General features: G+C 43.5%; 1 protein-coding gene and 1 non-coding gene across 4 annotated transcripts in view; both read left to right on the top strand.

Moving 5' to 3' along the window:
* Positions 1 to 484: 484 nt before the first annotated feature.
* TRNAT-CGU (transfer RNA threonine (anticodon CGU)) lies at positions 485 to 556 on the top strand. Its single transcript has one exon. It is a non-coding gene; the product is annotated as a tRNA-Thr (tRNA).
* Positions 557 to 3,021: 2,465 nt separating this feature from the next.
* LOC135906675 (probable ATP-dependent RNA helicase DHX35) overlaps positions 3,022 to 14,787 on the top strand; it is a 23,962-nt gene continuing 12,196 nt past the window's right edge. The window contains exons 1-8 of one of the 3 annotated variants that reach the window (XM_065438227.2): positions 3,022 to 3,272; positions 8,108 to 8,244; positions 8,323 to 8,415; positions 8,479 to 8,556; positions 8,627 to 8,731; positions 8,841 to 9,067; positions 9,808 to 10,008; positions 13,993 to 14,080. In XM_065438227.2, the coding sequence (XP_065294299.1) occupies positions 8,329 to 8,415; positions 8,479 to 8,556; positions 8,627 to 8,731; positions 8,841 to 9,067; positions 9,808 to 10,008; positions 13,993 to 14,080 (786 nt within the window). In that variant the 5' untranslated portion in view covers positions 3,022 to 3,272; positions 8,108 to 8,244; positions 8,323 to 8,328. Of the gene's footprint in view, positions 3,273 to 7,831; positions 8,046 to 8,107; positions 8,245 to 8,322; positions 8,416 to 8,468; positions 8,557 to 8,626; positions 8,732 to 8,840; positions 9,068 to 9,807; positions 10,009 to 13,992; positions 14,081 to 14,787 lie in introns of those variants that run through there. The other 2 variants (XM_065438226.1, XM_070530806.1) reach the window with 2 other exon arrangements.

Raw genomic sequence — 14,787 nt, 5'->3', positions numbered from 1 at the left:
TGACAGGAGCAAGGCAGAGAGGAAAATCGACGCGAAAAACTCGTTTGGTCCTCACCGCGTCGAATGTGCACAATGCCCTCTGGAGCTCCCTGGGCGTGGTCACATTAGCCTCTTGACAGCTGTAATTATCCGTGGCCACCCTCAAAAGAATTGCAGAAACTGGAGCGCTAACCTTTCTACTTACACGTGATTCTAGAGGGGACATAGATAGAACTGTGGAGAGGAGGGGGAAGGAGCAGTTCCCATACGAGGGGGGAGGGGATGATAGGGAAAAGGTGACGTGAGAAGGCAAGGAAATGCTACGATTATAACATGACAGCGGATGCAGGGAAACAGGATAAACTTAAGTTCAAGGTACGGTGAAGTGTTTCTGCTATTTCTGAAAAAAATAAACATCATGCAAATATATACTGATCGCTAACACTCCCATGGTTAGTCCTAGTAGTAAAACATAAATACCCAAGAAAGTGGATGGGGAAACGGCGCCGCGGTAGCTCAATTGGTAGAGTATCGCACGCGTAATGCGAAGACGTGGGATCGTTCCCCACCTGCGGCAAGTTGTTTATTCATCCATTTTCATTTCCATTAATTCATAATTTCCTTTATTCAATTAGTAAGTGCAAGTAATTTCCCTTATGTTGTGTCATTGTTTGTTGGCTTCTTATGATACGATTAATAAAAATCGGGCCCCTTGTTTAACCCCCTTTCTTCTCGTTCATAACAGAACGAGGGTCTCGAATCAGGCAACACTAATGCCATCAGGTAGCAAGTTACCTTCACCCAAAAACGATCACGTGCTTATGACCCCTGCGGAAGAAAGGATGTTCCACATCCGCCACCAAGGTTTGCGAGTGGTGGCGCTGGCTAACACTCCCAGGGTGAGTCATGGGGAGAGCAGCACAGCAACAAAGGACTTCAAGCGGGGAAACTCAGAGAGGCTGCAGAAGTAATATCGTGGGTGGCGCCAATGGAAACCTGCCATGAGTAACTACCTAAGAGGAAAAAAAACGAAATTAGGAAAGAAACAATTTATGATAACTCAAAGGGAAGCTCATTACTTTTCGAAGCGAGATCAGGATGCCTTAGAACACGCACATATAAAGCAAGATATAAGAAGGAAGAAGAGGCATGTGCTTGCTGCGGTAAAGCTATGGAAACGATGGAGTATGTTTTATTAGAACGTGAATATATCCGCGCAGCGGTCGATTTAGGCGCCACTGAACTCCTTGAAGCCCTTGGGTTCAGCGAGAGCAGGAGGGAAAGTAATCATCTCTGCAATAGAGATTAGTAAGAGGCGATTGGAAGAAAAGTAGGGAAGCGACAAAAAGACGGAGACGTACAAAAACAAAGTTCTCAATAAGGAGCTAGAAAATTTGGTTATGAGAATTCATCGCGTTTTTTTTTTCTTCCTTTTCTTCTTTTTTAACCTAGGTAGGAGATTAGGCAGCAGCAGGTAAGCATTAGGTTGGTAGGCATTAGCAGCATTAGACCGGTAGCAGCAGGAAGGAGCTGCTTCAGAGACGAAACGGCATCTTGAAATCGGCCGTTTACGCGACAGCAGCTCTTTCTGCTGCTTCCGGCAGGCGGTGACACAAATCTGTGCCAGGGCCGGCTTTTCAGACGCCATTTTTTTCCAGAGGCGAAAACACTTTCTCATTTTTGTCTTAAAAAACAGGCGACTAATCGTGCCAAGTGTTATACTGAACGAAGCAGAGAACAAAATGCGAACGTTCTGCAAAATTTGAGCAAGAACAGTGCAGTGGTAAGTGCAAAATAATTTTTTTGAACACACGCAGCCAAATATTCAGCACCCTGTATTAAGCTAGAACCGCATGGCGCGTTTTTCGCGAGCGAAAAACGCGCCGTTTGCGAGCGTATGTATACATCGTGCAGACGGAATCGTTTGACGGAAGCAACGAACCTCCATTGATGGTAAATCAGTAATCTTCTTGTATATTTTTTCGCACGTACTAGGTACAAAAAATCAATTAGAATGTGACGGAAAAAAACGCAAGCACAACGGTGTGTCGAGCAGACGACAGCTCGGCGCCGCCGTAACCGCCGACGGTACACGTGGTGTCGCCGGGCCGCCAAAGCGCCAGATTGGCCGGAATCTCATAACTTCAGAAGTAGAGTTACTGTATATGCTACCGTAGGTACCTGCGGTAGCACATACAGTAACTCTATTCAGAAGAAGGCGATGATGCCGCCGCCGCAAATTTCAGCGTTTTTCTTTTTTTTTTTGCTTCACTCTCGCCGCTTGCCGTGGCCTCTGTTGGGCCAACACCCTCTAGAGAACTTGTGGTGTTGGTTGGGCACAACATTTATATATAAACGTTGAGTTGGGCACACTCCCCCATTCTAGTACACTCTAACCCAATCTAACCATAGTGAAAGTGGAACTGAAAAACGTACGAATGAAAGTGGCGCCGATTTCAACGAAAAAGAAGTGTTGACTTCGGTCGACTTGTTTATGAATTGAATCGAGACGTAAGGATACAGGTTGCCAACATATATCAAGAACAGCAGAATTTAGTATATTTGTTTTAAAATTGCAAATTCTGACGTTATCTAAATTTCGGGTTCAAATGTTGGATTCAAGCAAGGAAAATCGCAAAAAAAAAATTCCCGTTACAATCGAGTAAACCCGGGAATGCTTGCGTATCACTTTCTTGCCTGGTGTATTTAACAAATGCAAAGAATTTATAAGAAACTTTATCAGAAACAATAAAAACAAAACTTTCCTTTAGGTATACGCTATTACCCATCAATACAAGTAATATTTTTCGCACACTGAAATTTACAGTACCGAAACTAGATGAAACCGCATGGATGGATGGATGGATGGATGGATGGATGGATGGATGGATGGCGGCTATACCCTTTGTAACGGGCGGCGGCTGGCGCCACCTAGCCTTTTGCTCCCCCCTCCTATTTTATTATTATTCTTTTTTTTCCCAACCTAGTTTTTACTCCCCCCCCCAAGATAACTATCTAAAACAGTAGAGAAAACATTTTGTCCCCGATTTATGTTATTATCTATCCCTTGACTTCCTCCACCAATCCTCTAGCCTCCCCTTCGTTACTGCCACTCTTTTCTCATCTATTTGCCCTCGTTCCCCGGGAAAACCTAATGCCCCTTCCATATCTGCCTCTGTTCCCTCTGCCTGGGTCGGGCGAAGGGCTGTGCATCTCAGCACTATATGTTCAGTGGTCTCCATTTCTGCTCCGCAAGCTGCGCACCGAAGGTCCACGTCTTCAAATTTATCCCTGTATGTTTTCGTCCTCAAAACCCCCGTCCTAGCCTCGAATAATAGTGAGCTGCCCCGCGAGTTATCAAATAAGAGCTCTCTCTTAATCTCCTGTTTTTGTGACCTATACATTGATAGCGATGGCTTTCCGAGCATTCTTTCTTCCCACATTTTTCTTTTCGTCTCCTTCACCTCCTTTCCCACACTAGAACCACTTTGGATCCCCTCCCTCGGCTGTAGGTATCTATTCCTCAGCTTCCTCGTTCGGAGTGTCCACTTTGTGTTCAAACTTTTCATGTACAGATATTTGTACACTTTTCCTGCCCACCTTTTTTCCTCCAGTGCTGAGAGTCTCTGTTCAAATTTTATTTTACTTATTGCCTCTCTACCTTCAAATGACGTCCATCCCATGTCCCCCTGCACTCCCTCATTAGGGGTGTTCCCGTGTGCTCCTAAGGCCAACCTGCCTACACTTCTCTGTCTCGTTTCCATGCATGCCTGAACTTCCGATTTCATGCACAGTACTGAATTTCCGAATGTGAGGCCAGGTACCATAACCCCTTTCCATACGCCCCTAACCACCTCGTACCTATTATAGTTCCAAAGTGCCTTGTGTTTCATTACAGCCGAGTTCCTTTTCACTTTTTCAATCATGATCTTTTCCTGTTCTTCCAAGTACTTTTTGCCCTCGTTTAGCCATATGCCCAAATACTTGTATTTTTGAACATGATCAATCTTAGTGCTTTGTATTTCCAATGGCTCCCCCCTTTCTGCATTGTATACTATTACCCCAGACTTCTCTCTACTGAATTGGAGTCCCAATTTTTCTCCCTCCTCTCCACATATGCTCATTAGTTCCTGTAGTCCTTCTCGGGTGTCAGCAAGCAGTACTATATCATCTGCATACATCAGTCCGGCTAGTACTTGAACTACCTTCTGCCCTTCCAGCATATAGCTTATGTCGGTTCCTATTGTGCTCTGTTCTAGTCTCTTTTCCATTTGGCTCATGTAGATCATAAAAAGCAGAGGTGACAATGGACAGCCCTGTCTGAGACCGCTTCTTATTTTAGCTGGCTTTGTAGTTTCCTCCTCCCATGTTATCTCTACCTCATTATCTGTATAAACTTGTTGTAGGAACTCTATCATCTTTCTCTCTAGACCATATTCCCTCAACTGGCTCCATAACTTTTCTCGGTTTACATTATCATAAGCTCCTCTAATGTCTAAAAAGGCTATCCATAGTGGTTTCTGTCTGGCTGTCGCTATCTCTATGCACTGTGTTATAACAAATAAATTATCATCTAGCCTTCTGTTCCTTCTAAATCCATTCTGCAGTTCTCCCAAGATCTCTTCTCGTTCTGCCCATTCCTCCATTCTCTCCTTCGCCATCTGCATTGCTACTCTGTATATGACTGATGTGATAGTTATTGGCCTGTAGGATTTAATGTTGTCCTTGCTTCCCTTACCTTTGTAAACTAATAACATTCTGCTTGATTTCCAGTCCTGTGGAACATCTCCCCCTACTACTATTTGTTCAATAAGTTGTCGTAATTTTAGTTTACTTTTCTGGCCTAATATGCTTATCAATTTCATAGGTATGCCGTCAGGTCCTGTCGCTGTTCCCACTGGGACCTTGTGTTCAATTCTGTCCCATTCCTTACTTGTCATCCTTCTGTACTCCTCCTCTAATTCTGTCCTGCTGTTGTCATTGTTCTCCATTTCGTTACGCACTGGCTCTGCAAATGCTGCCTCTATTGTTAACCTAATATATTCCTGAGCTTCCTCTCCCTCTACCTTTGTTCCATCTGGCGTGGTCAGTGAGTGCTGAACCACCTCTGTCTTCTTATTCTGTTGCCTAATGTGTTCCCAAAATTTCTTAGAGGCATTCCTGTCTTTTTTTCGTATCTCTAACATCCACTGTACCCCAACTTTTGCTATCTTGGCTTGAATTAATGTCATTGCTTCTCTTTTCATTGCAAGGTATTCCTCCCATTTAGTCTCCACCTCTTCTGGTGTGGCTCCCCTTTTCTTCGCTGCTCTGTGTTTTCTGCACGCATCTTTGCGTTGCTCTACGGCTTCCTTAACTTCTCGGTCCCACCAGCTTTTCGGTTTATATTTACCCTGCTTACTTCCTAGTTTCCTAATCTGTCCCTTCTCTAGCTCTCGTTTAAAAATACCTATTAACTCGTCGTATGTCCATGCCCTTTGTGGTTGCTGGGATACCATGCTTTCAATGCTTTTCGCCACTTCTTGTAGCTGCCTGTCATTCAATTTGCTCATACCTTTCCTTTCTTTAGTTTCTACCAGTGGTGCTGTCCTTCCAAAACTGATTTTGATTCGTTTGTGATCACTCCCCAGGCTTTTTGTACCTTCCTCATCAATTTCCATACATCCCAACCGTTCATACAGCTTGTGGGACATTAGGCAGTAGTCGATTGTCGAGTGGGTGTTATTTCTTTCCCATGTTATTTTCCCATCACATTTAATTTCAGTATTAACTATCACAAAATCATGAGCCTCACAAAAATCTACTAACATCTGCCCTGTTGCATCTGTCGCCCCGTCAAAGTATTCCAAATGTGCATTCATGTCCCCTAGGATGATTATCTCCCGTTTCATAGCTACCTCCCTGATGTCCTTGGCCATACATTTGAAATGTTCTGCATTCTCCTCTTTCGACCCATTCCCCGTTTTCAGATACACAACTCCCAGGATTGTCTCAACATTCCCTACGGTGCCCTTGAGCCACATGTGCTCACTGCAGCTCTCTCTTACCCTTTCCCAGTCCTGTCCCTTCACTAGCGCCCCAAGGCCTCCTCCTCTGCGTTCTTCCCTTTTTCTGTTGCAACCAACCCAGGTGTATCCCGCAATGAATGGTGGCTCTTCCTCATCTCTTAAATGGGTTTCGGCAACTCCATATACCTGAAAATTTTCCGTTTGTAACTGTTCTTCTATTTCGTCCCACTTAATGCGATTTCTTCCCCCTTGCATGTTGATGAACCCCACATTTACTGCCTTCTTCCTCTTCCTCCTCCTCCTCCGTGCTCCTGTCCTGCCCCCCCTCCCCTGTCCTTCATCTTTTAGGTTTTGGCTTGCAGGGTCGCCCTGCGCACCTGCAAAAAAGCCTGAGCCCTACGACCCACCCTCGTTCCTACCTGCCATCCCGCTGGTGTAGTGTAGTGGATGCCATCCGGGCCGAAAGGGGGGAAGTTTTTCCCTCCAATCATTCGGTTCACCTCCACCACATCACACTTCAGGGCTCGCCCCAACTCCCTAATCACTACATTTGCCGCCACTACCTGCTCTTCAATGAAAGGGCCCTGTCCCCTGATCTCTGGGACAGTACACAGGGCAATGTGCACCGCCTCAGAGGCCGCCCTTAATTTTGCGACTCCCTCTTGAATCTGCCTGCCCAGCATTCGCCCCCTATTCTGTAGGACGTCATTCACCCCAGCGTGCAAAATTACTAGGTTTCTTCCCTCACTGTTTTCCTTCAGTTTGCTTTTGGCTCTCTCCGCCACAGCTTCGAATCGAGCCCCCGGCATACACTCGACCTTCACTCGTCTGTCATACTGCACTGTTCTGAGGAGTGCTGTTTGTATTCGCGATACGTTGGAGCTTCCAACGACCCAGACCTTTCGGTCTTCAAGCAAATCTTGCCTCCCTCCTGTCTCTGTCGGCTGGCTCTTCCCTGCCTCCTCGCCTTCTCTGCCTCCTGTCGTCTCATCCCTCTGCACCTGTGTCGCCCGCGGTCCCCACGTCAACGTGACCGCCCCCGATTCTGCTCCACTGGGCGATCCTCCTGCTACCTTTTCCTTCCGTTCCTGCTGTGTCTCCCTCTCCGCTTCTCTCGCTCTCATCTATTTCAATTGTTTTTCCAATTGCTGCCTTTTCTCTCGCTCCTCACTCCATTTCCGTTCTGCAGCCTCCATTCTTGAGGCCCACTCCCTCTCGACCCTTTCCTCAAACTCTGCGCGTTTCGTTTTTTCTTTCTCGAGTTCCTCCTTTGTCCTCGCCATTTCACTCTTTAGCTGCTTCTCCAAATTCTCAATCATCTTACACAGCCTGCACACGAAGCCGTTCCCTTCCGCCTCCGCCACGGTTTTGAATGTCGTTTCATCCAAATAACACCATCGTTCACACCTCTCACACTGGACGAGGTCCCCACCTTCCTCTTTGGCTTTTCTAGCCGGCCGTCCCATGGAATCTCTTGTCCTACTGTTATTTAACCGTGTAAAAACGAGGGAAAAAAATTAACTATAGTAAAGACCACTGGGAATCTATAGAAGAATAAAGGGAGCTAGTAAAATAACCAAATCAATAACCAAAGGAAAAAAAAGGAAAAAAAAGGACAACACACACACACAAAAAGCACACTTTTAGCCCTAACTATTAACCCTTTAGTCCTAACTGTTATGTGTTGGCCACGACCTACTTTATCGCCCTGTTCTCCTGGCTTCGCAGTGCTCCAATTCTCTGCAACCTACGTTACTATGCTGGCCCTATCTCCATTTAGATTTGCCGCCGCTGCGATTAGAAATAAAAATAGAAATAGAACTTAGCTGTCGGCATCCGTCCGTCTGGCTCCGGCTAGTTTGCACGGGTGATGGTGGCGATGCGCGCACATTTTTGTTTACGCTTTTGAAAGGTGCGCTTGCTCGACTTTCAATCCTATTGCAAGCTCTGGTTCACGTTGTGTATTTACATATGTGGCATCACCAGATGTCACAGAAGCGAAGCGTGAAAACCTAAATGGCAGAATAATGTTTCAAAGACCAGTGTTTCAGAAACCAGGTGAATATAGAAAATATATTTACGATCTGCGGTTTTGTCGACATGTATTGGCGTTCTTCCAGGAGGTGACAAGGAATTCCTGAACGAAGAATGGATAATCGAGGATAGAAGTGGTAATGCGGAGTACACGAACTATGTGTACAATCCAAACGTTTCCCTCTCTATCAGCCAGCAGAGGGAAAGGCTTCCAGTGTACAGGGTGAGAACTCTATAATAAAACATCCTCTGCTCGTTTATAGCTGTTCATTGATACATGGGGGCTGACTGCGTCTTGCAGAATCGCATGGATATCTTGTACCTTGTAGACAAGCACAGAGTGTTGATTGTAACTGGGGAAACTGGCAGCGGCAAAAGTACGCAAATTCCACAGGTGAGAAATCATTTGAAGCATATCTATGTCTCCGTGTTTACACTAAAGGTAAGGCAATTTCAGTACCTCATGGAAGCAGGCTGGGCGCAGAAGGGCCAGATGATTGGCGTCACGCAGCCCAGAAGAATGGCGGCAATAACGGTACGTATCACTTTGAGTGAACGTGGTGTCACACTGACACAGGATGGTCTTTTCTTTTAATGTTGTACAGTTGGCGAGGAGAGTAGCCGAAGAAAAGGGCTGCTTGGTGGGGCAAGAGGTCGGCTATTGTGTGCGGTTTGATGAGTGCTTTGACAGGGAAAGGACAAGGGTCAAAGTAAGGAGCCACTTTTGCATTTACTGCTGTCATTCAGCTTATACAATGTATATGCACTGATTATCATGGTCCTATTGACATCGTATTGCATGTTTGTTCTTCATTTGAGTTTATGACAGAAGGAATCCTTGTCAACGAAATTATGGCCAATCCACTGCTGCCCACATATTCTGTTCTCATGCTGGATGAAGCCCATGAAAGGACTCTTTTGACTGATACATCTTTGGGACTTATGAAGAAGATACTTCTTAAGAGGCCAGACCTTCGACTCATTATTTCATCTGCAACACTAGAAGCAGAAGTTCTCAAACAGTTTTTCCACAGTGACACTGAAAGGTATGCAAAGACATATATCATTATCATATCGGCTAGTGTGACTTTATTTATACAGTTACGGCCAACTATGCCTTATAAGATTTTGGTTACAGTGCAGAAAAAAAGTCTCTGGGTACAAAGTAGCTGAGGGAATCGGAGCATCAATAAGGATAAAAGATTTTTGTGACAGACAACACAGATGTAGCAAGAGAGAAAAAAGAACAAGAAAAAAAATAATGCAAGGTACTTTATGTCATTATGCCATAGTGACAGGAATATACAGCATGGCTTGGCCTGATGCAGCATAGGGTATATTGGTAAGGTTTGACCATATTCATCTGTAGCACAAGAAGAGAAGAAAATCAGAACTTATGGAGCACTTGTGTTCATGTGTGTCTCCATTTTTCTTTTGTCTTTTTGCATTGTCGTTCAGTATAGCTAGTTTGTTTCATTATCAAAGTCTATAAAGAGCAAAGCTCGAGCCTACCTTGGGCTGCTTTTGTAGTTGAATATGACAGTTAATTGTCAACAGCCCAATTGTGTTAAGTGTATGCAACAGTAATCATTTTGGTTTATATGAGGGTGACTGTACTGAACATTTTGAAACATCAAAATCTATCACTAGCGGAATGTTGCAGCAATCTAGCAATGCATGGACAGATTGATATATTATTATGGCACTGACTCTATAACTCTTCAAAAGCACTTTTTTGGGTACACATCAGGAGGTGTGCTAACATAATACTACTGAACCATTTCAGCAAACATATTTCAGCAGAAATCTTAAGCATTCAAGGAAGAGCATATCCTGTTGAAGTTTACTACCTGTCTAACCCAATCCCAAACTATGTGAAAGCAGCTGTTGAAACTGTTGTGAAAATTCATGAAACCCAACGCATGGGCCATGTGTTAGTGTTCCTAACAGGCCAGGATGAAGTTGAAGAAGCTGTCAATCTTCTTAAGTAAGTATTACTCTTTCTTACTCTCACAGTCTTAGTTGCCCTTGAAATAGTTGCCTGCTATGGTAGTTGAGGTTGTGGCATTGTGCTACCAAGCGTGATGTTTCAAGTTCAACATCTTTGGCCATGGTGGGCGCATTCTAAGGGTTATAGAATGCAAAAATGTTTGGGTGCATGTTATAAAACCTCAGGTGCTAAAATTAATTTGGAGACCTCCTCTCTGTTGCCTCTCAAAGAACGCGTGTTGCTCTGGGGAAGTAAACTTAGTCAATCAGTTAAAAATGGAATGGTTCACAATACTGTTAGTTGGACAGCAATGCATTTGTATTGATAATAGGTACCTGACCAGTACCATGAACTGTTTCTATAATAAGAGATGTAGACGAGAGCAGTAGAGTGAATGGTGACATCTCAGTTCAAGCAAAGCACGCAGAAATATAATTGCAATGAATGACTGTGACCTACTTAGTTCCAGTGTTGCTTTTGGACTCTAAGTCCCACGAATCGCTCAGGTACTTGGCAGCTGGCATAAAAACATTGGCAGCAACATAGTCTTAATGAATGCATATTGTCAATTTTTTCTTTGACAAAAAGACTTATGAGACACAGTAATGTTTCTAAGGCTTTGTGGTTGAATGCAGCACTGCAAAATGCCGCTGCTAGCACTGCTGCTTCCTTAGGTACCTCTGGTATGCCAGTATTCTGTAAATAGCAATTTTTATTCATTTCTCACATATTCTTGAATAATATCATATTGACCTATGAATCATCAAACAGTTGTGTCATTAGTAGGAAGAAGGCAAATGCTAATAACAGGTACACTCGAGCCCAGATATAATGAACAGTTTCTTTGCACAAAATGTGTTTGCTGTATCAGAAGTTGGTTATAATTGGACTTTTCCTCCAAACTACCAATAAAGAACAGAACAAGGCACAGAAGAGCGCTTTTATTACCAAAATTGACATGCACAATGCTAGAGTGGCAGAAATCAGTGATTGAAGTTTGTTCTGGTAATGTTGACCCAATAATGGCATTGTCCAAGTTTGAAAAGCTGTCAGCGTGGTCTTAGGCCAAGCACCTTGTATATACAAGATGATTGCAGGAGGCCAGACAGCCAGTTGCAGCAGCACATGTGCAAGCTAAGAACAATAAGTAAATAAATAAAGGAAAAAAAGTCGCAGTTCTGCTCGAAAGGCGAAGCGCCGATTGTGATAGCAAATTAGTAGATAGCTGTACAAAGTAAGGATAATAGTTTTGTCGGCCGTATAAACTTATAAAGCTTCGCTTACTAAATAAATTAACAAGGATAGAATGTGTAAGCGTGACTGAACGAGGACGTAGAAAGAAACAGACGCACAGAGACTTCGTGTGTCTGTTCCTTTTTACGTCCTTGTCACGCTTACACATTCTATCATGGATTCAAACCAACTAACCTGCCGTGTTTTAACTAAATTAACAAGCACAGTGTCATGCACGCTCAGGTATACATGAACACATCTCCCTTCATGAGCGCAGAAACTTGCTGTCAAAATGCTGGAGTCGGGAATTGCGGCAGCAGCAAGCGACTTGGCCTTCGTGCATCTCTCACTTTAACGTGAATGAAACGTCGAAAGCACAGTGTATACAAAGCTACCGGCACTATGCACACTCTGCGAATATCGCAGATCGCTTTGAACATGAGGCCCGTGCGGGCGCGCACTTTGGCCACATTGCAGATCGCCTTCAAGACGCACGAGTGCCGGCAGCATGTCCTTACGGTGCCCACCATTCGCGTGCCCTACTCCGTAGTAGATGCTGCGGATGTCTCCACTCTGTATGAAGCGGCAAGCAAGGACATCGAGGCACCCTAGCAGCCGCTGGAGAATGACCCCCCACCCTTGCCTGACTCCCGTGCCTCACTCGCGCACACGAGATTGAACCACGTTCGCCGGCTCACCCTTGCACACTTTCTCTCACACATACAGCATGCGGCGCATGGCTACTGTTTTATTGCCTTTGGACTTTATACAGAACTTCACAGCGATGGCAGAAATGCACCTGTAGTGTCCATATAATTGCTATCGCAATAAAAGAGGCACGGTGCTGCACTGATTGGCTCTTTTACGTGGCATATGCTGTGGAGACGCCGTGCTGCCTTCTCCCCGGCTTGTCGACACACTGTCGTGCTATGGTTTATTCTATTTATTCTAACTGAATTGAGCAGGGCTCCTGGTCGTTATAAGTGGATGGCTCTCCCATAGACTCCTTTTGAAATATTTTGGGTGTAGAGAAACTCTTTGTAGTAGCGCAGAGTTTGCTCTAAGTGCGGATTCTTATATGTGGGCTCTACTGTATTTTGAAGTTAATGTGAATATGTGTACACATTGGCTAATTTACCCTAGTTTAGGCACTACCTCATTACTGCTGTCATTACCTCATTACTGCCTTTACAGTGTACTCACCGTTGTCACTGCATCGCTTAATGCCTGTTGTAGATACCAGTATGCTGGCCTGGGATGTTTTTTTTTTTTTGACAGATGGTATCTGCATGCATGTCTGGATAACCTTTATGGAAACTGTACTTGCATTTTATACTTGAGTGGCACCTAACACAAATGATATTGCTCTACTGTGACATAAAATAGGCCTCTTGCTGCTTTTCTGTAGCTGTGAGCTACTAGGTTTCAGTTCTATATTGACTCATGCCATGACATATGAGCCATCTGGTGTGGCACGTACATGCTTGGGGGTCGGAATAAGAGGGGAAAGTTTTCTTTGTCTGGTTCTGGTAAAGACGTGGACTCCTGGCTGTCTCTGTTTCGCCTGTGACAATATTCATGTATATGTAAAGATGGTGTCTGGTAAATTTTATATTCATGAATGGCAGGGGTGCTTTTTTATACATATATTTAGACAGACATATTTTATTAATGTGGAAAGCTGAAATAGTGTTCTTGGGCAGCGTAGAGGAGCTGTATCATTTTGTTTCTACTAACAAATTTTGAAAATTGCTTGTGGGACTTAACGCAGTTCCTCCTTTCCAGTTAGGTTAAACAAAGGTGTCCATATTACTTGCACAACAAATCACGGTAACCAAGTAACTGCCACAGCCAATTTTGAAAACATGCAGTCTGGAAAAAAAAACTACAAAAAAACATGCAGTACATTATACCAAGATGTAACCAGCCACACAACCACCAGCAAGTCGCTATTTACTAAGTTTGTAGCATTGTTTGCTGTCATGTGCCTTGTTTTGCCAGATATGTAATTCATTTTGTGCAGTTACTATGAGACTGCATGCTCTCACTGAGCTGAATTTACTGGGTGTCCAATTCGGGACAAAAACACATTTTATGGTATGTTACCTAATGTTTCTAGCTATGGCTTCATGCTGTACCTTGGGAATTAGAACATGGCTCATTCATAAAACTTGCACTGATGTGCTCTGTGCCACCTCACTATTTTAGGGTAATTCTACATGTACATGGTTGCATGTGATGATTGTTATGTAGAATGGTGAAATTTTCACATTTCTTTTGGAAAAATTCAGTGGGCTAAACTTTATGAAACTATTCGGAAAAATGCTATTATCAATTAGATTATTAGTTAATAATGCGATTGAATATTTATATACTGAACATAGATACAACCATTATTTAGCACAATGTAGTAAATCTAAAATGTTTCTCGCTGATATCAGCATGTAACAAATACTATATATAATGTTTATAATGTATATCGAATACAATGATGGTATTTTTGTTTGACTGTATTATCAAGAAACCGGTTTACTTCATGTTTGAAGTTTAAGATATAGTGACACGTGTACTAGTTTCTTTTTTTAAAATTATTATTCACAGCCCCTTCAATTTCAGTCTCTTTTAAAGTTAGTTTATCTCTTCGGCATAAAAGAAGCATTGAAACCTTTCTAACAAGGTGATCTCACAGTGCCCGCTTTTCTTTGACTTAATACAAATTTTTCACTGCTTTTCATTGGAATGTTTCAGAGAATACTCAAGAAATACAAAAAACACTCCTGGCGTTTCAAGCATGTATGTTTTGCCACTGTATGGGTCACTACCTCAGTCAGAACAGGTATGGAGAACAAGAGCCAACATATAAATAAATTGAATTGAACTCTGGGGTTTTACGTGCCTAAACCACAATTTGATTATGAAGCACGCTTTAGCGGGGGACTCCGGAATAATTTTGACCACAAAGGGATCTTCAACGTGCCCCTAATGCATGGGACACAGGTGTTTTTGCATTTCGCCCTCATCGAAATGCGACCACCGCGGCCGGGATTTAATGCCGCGACCTCGTGCTTAGCAGCACGATACCATAGCTGCTAAGCCACCGTGTTGGGTCCCACATAAAAACTCTCAGGCTATTGTTTGAAGTAGTCTAAAACTGTGTAGTGCCTTAAAATATTCTGTTGCTTATGAGGGCACTAATGGCTAATATTAAGTCAAGCTAAAGTGATAGAACAGTGTTTCAGGGTGTCCAAAGTGTCACTTTTACAGAGAATAGATTTTTCATGACCGAGAAACTAATGTAAACATTGGTCAGGATTGGCACTATGACTGTAAAAACAGCAGCAGCTTCCGTGATTGACGTGTGTTCCATTTATTATTGGAAAATAGTAGTCAGCCACCGATGAAGTATTCTTCATTTAGGCATGAAAAGTAATATCACTGCCCAAGCACTCCTACAGATGGTTAACCAGCGAAGCTGAAACGTGCGGCCCCGTTGTTTATCACTGGGCTAATCCCAACGGTTCATTAAACGACAACTTGGTAGGC

Source organism: Dermacentor albipictus, chromosome 1, assembly GCF_038994185.2.
Source record: "Dermacentor albipictus isolate Rhodes 1998 colony chromosome 1, USDA_Dalb.pri_finalv2, whole genome shotgun sequence".
Lineage (NCBI taxonomy): Eukaryota > Metazoa > Arthropoda > Arachnida > Ixodida > Ixodidae > Dermacentor > Dermacentor albipictus.
Note: the sequence above shows the minus strand (reverse complement) of the source record. Positions and strands in the feature narration are given on the sequence as shown.